We start from the raw sequence: 9,394 nt of genomic DNA, 5'->3' as shown, positions 1-9,394 counted from the left end.
TTTGCTGGAGGCTCAGAACATAAGTGAGATGCTGCAGGTTCGGAGGGACACTAGACAAGGGCAGTCCTGGCATTGTGGCAGAGATACATTGTTTTAAATAGACTGCTCACTCCAGCCAGACTTCACTCACAACAAGACTGGTCCTGTGTGCACTGATTCGGCCCATGCAGCGCCCTCAGCGGCCATGGCGCCCATGCAGCGCCCTCGGCGGCCACGGTGCTGCATCTGAAGCACCATTGGACCATGGGACACAGGAGGGCCACTGGTGCTGAACATGCCCTGGATTGGCACAAACTTGTAAAGAAACATCACCAGCCAGGTGGTGATAGTGGGCTCCTGGAGGCAGAGACAGGTGGCAGATCTCTGTGAGTTCAAGGCCAGCCTGGTCTACAGAGTAAGTTCCAAGATAGCCAGGGCTACACAGAGAAACTCTGTCTCAAAAATCAAGAAAGAAATATCATCACTTCAGCACCATTTACAACTGTTTTCCCCTGCCTGAGCTTCCATGCTCGGCTTGCTGACTCTGCCCTCCATCCTTGATCACCCTTCATCTTTGTGAGTGTGTGTGTGTGTGGGGGGGTGTATATACGCGCGCATGCGCTGACAGATGGGTCCCAGGGCTTCACAGATGCTAGGAAGTCACTTTACCCTGAGCTACACCCTCGGCCCAGTATTCCTGTCACCTCTCAGCTCCACCTTACCCTCCAGCAGGATGGTCACTGGGAGCACCAGGCTCACACCACTGGCTTGCAAACCCCCGGGAAAGCAAGGGCAGATGAGAAGACCCTCGTCTCTCCTTGCTCCCTAGGGCTCTGGGCTGTTTCCAGTCATGTACCCATCTTTGTAAGTTTTAGCTCTTGACACAAGGGCAGACGACTAGGTGCCTGGGCAGACAGAGGCTTCTCCTAGCTTTAGCACATCGCTTTGGCCTCTGCGTTCCTCATTAAGCAACTGATACCAATTTGGAGATTTCCAGAGAAGAGGTAAGGACTTCCTAGCTCCTGCTAAAAGCTGGTGTGTAAGTATTGTGGATGACATTGAAGTTGATAATACACTTGGTAGAGTGAACCTTTAACTTGGGAGGCAGAAGGCTAGCCTGGTCTACATGAAGACTTCTAGGCCTGAAACAATACTGGGGCTTGGAGAGATGGTTATGGATGGCTGGAGGACACACACAGTCACGTGCACATAGCTGCTCATGACTGTAACTCCAGTTCCAGGAGATGCAATGCCCTCTTCTGGTCTCTGCAGGAACTGCATATATGTGCTGCAGATATATACATGCAGGCAAAACACTCATACAAGTTTTTTTTTTTTTTTTTTTTTTTTTGGTTTTTCGAGACAGGGTTTCTCTGTATAGCTCTGGCTGTCCTGGTACTCACTTGGTAGACCAGGCTGGCCTCGAACTCAGAAATCCGCCTGCCTCTGCCTCCCGAGTGCTGGGATTAAAGGCCTGCGCCACCAGGTCCGGCTTCATACAAGTTTTAATAAAAAAAAATAGTGTCGGGTGTGGTGGCACACGCTTTAATCCCAGCACTTGGGAGGCAGAGGCAGGNGAATTTCTGAGTTCGAGGCCAGCCTGGTCTACAGAGTGAGTTCCAGGACAGCCAGGGCTACACAGAGAAACCCTGTCTCGAAACACCCCCTCCCCCCCAAAAAATAGTGGTAATAATGCTAGCCAAGTGCTATAGATCTCTGAAGTTTCCCGGACACAGGGCAGGAAGAAGGGGCATCAAGCCTGAGAGAGAGAGAGAGAATGTGTGTGTGCGCGTGTGTGTGCTCACTAGGGCAGTCTGGACTTCAGCTGAAGAATAGGACAAGAGCCCTCTTCAGGAACCAGACGGTAACTGTGTATGGTGGCAAACTCTGTAAGGGTCACACTGTATGTGTCTCACTACTTAACATTTCATGCTGTAGAATTTGGCCATTTGCAGGGCTGGAAAGATGGTGCAGCATTGACTGCTCTTCCAGAGAAACCAGGAGTTCAGTTCCCAGCACCCAGATGGTGGTTCACAACCATCTGTAACTCCAGTCTGAGGGGACTCAGTACCCTCTTCTGGTCTCCAAGGAAACATACATGCAGGCAAACAATCATACACTTAAAATAAAAATAATCACTTTCAACGTTTTTTTAAAAACTGAAATGTGGCTGGGCAGTGGTGTCACATGCCTTTAATCCCAGTACTCAGGAGGCAGAGGCAGGCGAATTTCTGAGTTCGAGGCCAGCCTGGTCTACAGAGTGAGTTCCAGGACAGCCAGGGCTACACAGAGAAACCCTGTATCAAAAAAAAAAAAAAAAAAAAAGGCCAGAGGTAGCAGAAGTGGATGGCTTAAAGGAACCAGCATTCCAAACACATGAACCCACAGCAACTTGTGATGGTGTGCACAGGACACGCTCAGATCTCCTGACAAAAACCCAGCCAGCCAGCGTGCAGGAGCAAGTGAGCGCAGTCCCACAGCTCGCCGAGGAGTTACTGACATCCGCTGCTGGGAGTGGGGAAGTGGGTTTCCTTTAAGGATGTAATTCCCTGGTAGGTTGACAAGTCTCCAGGGCTGGTCCCACTCCCAAGAGCAGTTGGACAATATAGCTGATCTCAATGGGAAGAATAAGAAGAAAACTCTCTGTCGGGTGGGGAGGGAGGGAAGGAGGGATGGAGGGAGGAAAGGAGAGAGGGAGAGATGGGGTGTTGAGTATAACCAACATACCAACGCGGTACATACAATTCTCAAAGCATTAAAAGTGTTTTTTACAAATTAAAAAAAACGTAATAGGCATTAATGGGAAAGTAACATGACTCGGCTGCCAACATACAAGCCCCAGACCTCTACTTAGAAAATTAAGCCTCTTCACAACACAAGCTGCTCCTTCCCGGACGATGTCAGCAGAGCACCTTAGAACCTGTCAGCAGAAGGTGGGGTGTTTTATACTCCTGTTTTAAAAAGCAAAGCTGCTGGAGAGATGGCTCAGCGGTTAGAAGAGCACTGACTGCTCTTCTGAAGGTTCTGAGTTCAAATCCCAGCAACCACATGATAGCTTACAACAATCTTTAATGAGATCTGATGCCCTCTTCTTGGAGTGTCTGAAGACAGCTACAGTGTACTTACATATAATAAATAAATAAATAAATAAATAAATAAATAAATAAATAAATCTTTTAAAAAAAAGCAAAGCTGATCGCAAAATAGATCAGCAAACACAAAGCCTGGTCCTACGACTTCCCACGTGATTTCCCCACTAACAGGAAGTCCAGGATATCTGCTGCAAGTTTACAGGAATCGGCAAGGATGGCAGATGGAGGCCTTGCCTGGCTGCTCTCCTGCGGGTTGGAAGCGTCTGTTGAGCACTAAGTCTCAGAGGCTGTTACTCCTTATACTGCTGGCTTTGTGTGCCAACGTGACACAAGCTGGAGTTAGCACAGAGAAAGGCCTCCCTGAGGAAATGCCTCCATGAGATCCAGCTGTGGGGCATTTTCTCAATTAGTGATCAAGGGGGAGAGGCCCAGTGTGGGTGGTGCCATCCCTGGTCTGGTAGTCCTGGGTTCTATAAGAGAGCAAGCTGAGCAAGCCAGGGGAAGCAAGCCAGTAAGTAACATCCCTCCATGGCCTCTGCATCAGCTCCTGTTTCCTGACCTGCTTGAGTTCCAGTCCTGACTTCCTTTGGTGATGAACAGCAGTGTGGAAATGTAAGCTGAACCCTTTCCTCCCCAGCTTGCTTCTTGGTCATGATGTTTGTGCAGGAATAGAAACCCTGACTAAGACACTCCTCAAAGAGGTCTTGGCTTTCAGGGCTCGTGGGATGCACAGCCTTGATGTCAGGGACATTGGGGAGGATGGGCATGGGAGGTTAAGGTTCGATGAAGTGAGAAAAGCCTAGATGCAGGGCTTCTCATAGGACTGGGAGTGTCCCTGGAGGGCATGACAGAGACCTGCAAGTGCTCATTAGTCACTGAAGCTTCAGCATTTGGAAGAGTCTGGGCCAAATCAGACACTGAAACCAGAGCCACCCTGAGGCCACCTGAGGTTCTGTATGCTGTTCTAGTCAAAGACGCTGAGATCTACACCAGGCTTCCCTGCACAGCACCAGTATGAAGTGAAGGCCCATGTCCAGGTTTCCTGTTATGGCTGCCGTAAGCCACCCCAGGGTTCCTGAGTTTCCCTTCCCAGGTGACTAAGAGCAGAGGAAATGCAGTATCGTGAAGCACAGGCAACACAGGGGACAGTCAGAGCCAAGTTTTTTGAGACTAGTGATATTGCTTTAACTTTATCTATAGTTTGTTTGTTTTTTGGTGTTTTTGAGACAGGGTTTCTCTGTGTAGCCCTGGCTGTCCTGGAACTCACTTTGTAGACCAGGCTGGCCTTGAACTTAGAAATCTGCCTGCCTCTGCCTCCCAAGTGCTGGGATTTTGCTTGCAAGTTCTTCTGTGTGTGTGGTGTGTGTGTGTGTGTGTGTCTACCTTCAGAGGTCAGAAGAGGGCCTCAGATCCCCTGGAGTTAGAGATGGTTGTGAGACATCACCTGGGTGCTGGGAATTGAACCCAGGTCCTCAGGAAGAGCAGCCAGTGCTCTTAACTCTTAACTACTGGGTCATCTCTCCAGCCCCTTTTGAGACTTTTTTTTTTTTTTTTTTGGTTTTTCGAGACAGGGTTTCTCTGTATAGCCCTAGTTGTCCTGGAACTCACTCTGTAGACCAGGCTGGCCTTGGACTCGGAAATCCGCCTGCCTCTGCCTCCTTTTGAGACTTTTTAAGGCAACCACACAATGTAAATATAAGAAATATTGAGATGTATCAGGGAAACCATTATAAAGCATGCCACTAAGACAGCCTTTAAGTTATCGATATGTACAAGTCCATAAGCTGCTGGCATGGGCCTACATCCCAGCATTCTGGAGACAGAAGCAGCAAGAGAATCACAAGCTTGAGGGTAGTCAGGGCTGCAGGCCCAGCAGAGGCTACACAGAAAGACTGTGTCCGAAGCTAATGCTTCGGTCTGGAGAGATGGCCTGGCAATAATGTCCTGATAGTGGACACAGTGGTGTACGCCTGCAATCCATCACTCCTACAGCAAGATGGGAGGCAGAAACATGAGAAGCAACTGAGTGTGTGAAGCAGGGGGCAGGCGGGGCCAGTGCATGCAGCACAGCGCAGACAAGGTGGAAGGAAAGAACCGACTCCCAGAAGCTGACCTCTGACCTTATAAATGCCACGGTATAATGCCTGCAGCCCTCCCACATCTCTCTCTCACACACACGCAACCCCACCCCTAAACACACTAATACTTTATTAGAATGTGCCGATAAGGGCTGGAGGGATGGCTCAGTGGTTAAGAGCACTGACTTCTCTTCCAAAGGTCCTAAGGTTCAATTCCCAGCAACCACATGGTGGCTCACAACCATCTGTAACAGGATCCAATGCTCTCTTCTGGTGTGTCTGAAGACAGTGTACTCGTCATGTATATATATAATATATATAAAATTATATGTATATATAAATATATATAATATGTATATATATATATATATATATATATATATATATATATATAATATTTTTTAAAACTTGGAGAAAAAAGAAAAGAATGTGCCTATAAAAGACTCCCCTTGACCTGACTTTCAATGTCACCCAGTGGCAGAACACTTGGTCCTGCTATACAAAGCCCTGGGTTCAATCCCCAGCAAACAAGCGCGCGCGCGCGCGCGCGCACACACACACACACACACACACGTGTTGGGGCCCGGAAGGCCCTGGAATCTTGTTCTTCTATAAGGTTTACTCACCACTGACCCACCTCTCTGTAAGAATCTTGAAAAGTGCTACCCATGCGCTCCCATCTTTTAAGAGCAAAGGTACCTTCAAGGGGAAACCATGGGCAAACCTCCTTAACAAAGTCAACAAATGCAAGCAAATCATGTAGTTTAATCTCTATCCTTTGCTCCTTTAAAGCCATTTTCAACCTTCCCACAAATAATCCGTGGCTATTCGGCATCTGTCCCAATGATTACCAGGAAACTTACCAGGATCCCTAGTTGAGGCGGCAGGTTCCCGCACAAGGCGTCTTCTATACAAAATTTGTCCACAGAACAAAAAACACTACAGTGATCTTCACTGGTCACTTCTCCAGCTGCCCCGACCTGCAGGACTTAAACAGAGTTCTTAAGGGAAGGGAGCCACAATGACACATTTTGGGATCAGAAGACACGAAGGAAGGAGGTGAGACAAAAATTCTGTTCAAGCCTCGTTTATTCAAGGGAAATGGAGAGTTTTTAAAAGCTGAAAACCACAAAGGGAATTTGCTGAGGCACACAGGCCAAACCAGTGGTTCTAGGTAACACATTAAGGTCAAAGGAATGTCCCCATAGTCAAATGGTCCAGAAAGGAGTGCCCTCATTGTGAAGGGAAAGAAATGCCCTCATTGTAAAATGTCCTGAGTCAATTACAGACGGAAGCAAGATGGTGGAAAAAGCAAAATGAGTGTTAGATAATGGCCCAGAGACAATATTCCAGGGGCTTCCGGGCCCCAACACACACACACACACACACACACACACACACACACACACACACACACACACACACANACACACACACACACACACACACACACACACACACACACACACACACACACACATACACACACACACACCTTAAAAAGTCCAAAAAAAAGCCAGGTGTGGTTGTGGTGGTACACACCTTTAGTCCCAGCAGTCAGGAAGCAGAGGCAGAGAGATCTCTGCCTGGGCTACACAGTGAGACCCTGTCTTTAAAAAAAAAAAAAAGTCTATCATTTCTTATCATGAGACTGAGTGCTCTTAACAGGATCAGGTTCGGCTGTTGGGTAAATAAGCACAGGGCAGTAGAGGCTATGGAGACAAACCTCACACAGACCTTTCAGGATAGAACTCTGTCCTGTTGATTGTTGATCCTGGAGCATTCATTACCACAGGGCCCATAACAGGACAGTCGGAGGAGACCAGACTAGGGGCAGAACAGACTAGGAGACTAATGTGTGCTCTTTGCAGATATCCGATCCACAGTCCCCTGTGCTTTCCACCCAAAGCCACACCTTGTCCTGAGGAAGAGCCGTGCTTGTTCCTCTGTACTCCTGTGTTTCTCCTCTCACACACTGGGGGAGTGCATGGCAAGGGGCAGCTTCCGCAAGGAAAGGATCACTCTGACTCAAGGGTTCGGTCCATCACAGGCAAGGACACAGCACTGCAGGGCAGGTCACATCACATCGTGGTGGCCAGGAAGGAAGCGGTTGTCACAAACAAAACCCACCCTCAGCCGTCTACTTTCTGCCTGTCTCCCAGTGCTTCCAGAACCTCTCAAGATAGTGCCTGCAGCTGGGGGTCAAGGAGGTGCTCACTGTCCTGAGACTAGGTGGCAAGATCAAAGCTGTGAGCGATGTTCCCACCAGCCTTGGTCCTCTGGGAAAAGTGCCTGTTTGAAGGCTTCGTGTTTAGCATCACCAAAAGGTCCACACCCTGAGGGGAGTGGCCAGCCAGAGTGGTCACTTGCTGGTCTGGGTGAGTCTGCAGATTTGGAACAGATTATCTTAGACTTCCTGTCTGGCTTCAGACAGAGTCATAACAGTTCATGTGAAGCCCCTCCTCAAAGACACACGCGCGCGCGCAGACACACACACACACACACACACACACACACACACACACACACACAATAACAACTTTAAAAAGGAGGAGTAAGAGACAGTGGTAGCTTTGGAGTTCAACCTGAGGGGCAGGGTAATGAGTCCCAAGTCCCTGTCACCTACTTGAGGTTACTACTATCAGGCGGGAGCCTGCCAAGTCCCTGCCTGTCTGCACGAAGCCAGCAGCTTCTGCAGATAGCTGCTGCTGTGACACTTGGGCACAGTCCCTGTCCTCCAGCTGTGTCCCTGGCTCTAATGCTACCTAAAGCAACATAGTTTCTTTCCCTGACACTGAGGCTTGGTGGCTGGTACCATGAGGACCAATGGCACCCTATATAACGTGTATACTTGGACTGGTCAGCAAGCCGCTAAGGAGGAGCAGAACCCATTTGTCAACAGTGGCAACATCCCTATTCTAGGTGGCAACTCTGGGACAAAAGAGCAGAACCCTGGTGACGTGGCTCTGCACAGGTCTGGCAAGGTCCATCATAAGCAGCACCCAGGGGGACATCAGCGTAGAGGACAGAGGTCATGGTCTCACAGAGACTTCAGTCCTATCCCTCCGCCTCGCTGTCTTTGGGCCGCTGGCACGGTAGCACCTGGTGTCAGGAAGCAGATGGCAGGAGACACTGATTACCTCATAGTAAGGGGACAGAGGGGAGAGGGGCTGGATTCCTACTAGCCGTTTTCAGGGAATGAATGCCCTATAACCTACATAGGCTCCAATAGGTTCCACCACCTCCCCATAGAGCCGACATCTGAAACCTAAGCCTTCAGCAGTCAAGCCTTTTTTTTTTTAAAAAGATTTATTTATTATATGTCTTCATATACTCCAGAAGAGGCCGCTGGATCTATTTACGGATGGTTGTGAGCCACCATGTGGTTGTTGGGAATTGAACTCAGGACCTTAGGAAGAACAGTCAGTGCTCTTAACCGCTGAGCCATCTCTCCAGCCACGGCATCCAAGCCTTCGGGAGACATTCAATATCTGAACCATAATGGTGACCATGAGCCCACAATCACCTCACACATTTCTGTGTTCTCTATTTTCAGAAGCACCTTTAACCATGGTGACAACCATGGTGACAACAGCTGCTATGCATGCCTCTGGATGCTGAGGGGACACCTCACTGTGGAATGATGACATCATTCTGTTCATCGGTCTTTCACACAAAGATGCTGCCTGCCTTCACTGTGGTCAGGGCTGAGGACCCCACCACACCACCAGAGCCAGCCAAAGGCTTATTCCCAACTTGCACTGGTTTAAATTCTTGCAGTGAAACTTTATTCACATTTTTACATTGCTATATTCTGAATTGGTATAATACAAAATACAGTCTCAGCATACAGTATACTGATGAGCCTGAGCCAGCTAGTGGCCCAAGGGACTTGTGCTCACTTAGTGTCCAGGGCCTCATAAACAGAACCTGGTGCTGTGGGTCAGGTTCCGGTGCTGTGGGTCAGGTTCCGGTGGGCTTCTCCTAACCGTTTGTCTTCTTTTGCTTTGGCTTTAGCTTGCTCCACATCCTCTCCAGGGCCACCTTCCCCATGAAGAAAGTTATGGCAAAATTACGCTTGTACCAGTCTCTACAGAGAAAGAGAGGATCCCAGTCAACTGCAGTGTCAGGCCTGACCAGATGACAGCAGCTACATACACACAGACACACACACACACAGACACACACACACACATACACAGACACACACACAGACACACACACAGACACACACACACACACACA

The 9,394-nt window shown here is 48.8% G+C and overlaps 1 protein-coding gene across 1 annotated transcript in view; it reads right to left on the bottom strand.

Annotated features, from left to right (window-relative positions):
- Positions 1 to 8,542: 8,542 nt before the first annotated feature.
- LOC110324393 (apoptogenic protein 1, mitochondrial) overlaps positions 8,543 to 9,394 on the bottom strand; it is a 22,633-nt gene continuing 21,781 nt past the window's right edge. The window contains exon 5 of the mRNA XM_021201925.2: positions 8,543 to 9,239. Within this exon, the coding sequence (XP_021057584.1) occupies positions 9,134 to 9,239 (106 nt within the window). The 3' untranslated portion in view covers positions 8,543 to 9,133. The remainder of the gene's footprint in view (positions 9,240 to 9,394) is intronic.

This window comes from Mus pahari, chromosome 7 (genome assembly GCF_900095145.1).
Source record: "Mus pahari chromosome 7, PAHARI_EIJ_v1.1, whole genome shotgun sequence".
In the NCBI taxonomy this organism is placed as follows: domain Eukaryota; kingdom Metazoa; phylum Chordata; class Mammalia; order Rodentia; family Muridae; genus Mus; species Mus pahari.
Note: the sequence above shows the minus strand (reverse complement) of the source record. Positions and strands in the feature narration are given on the sequence as shown.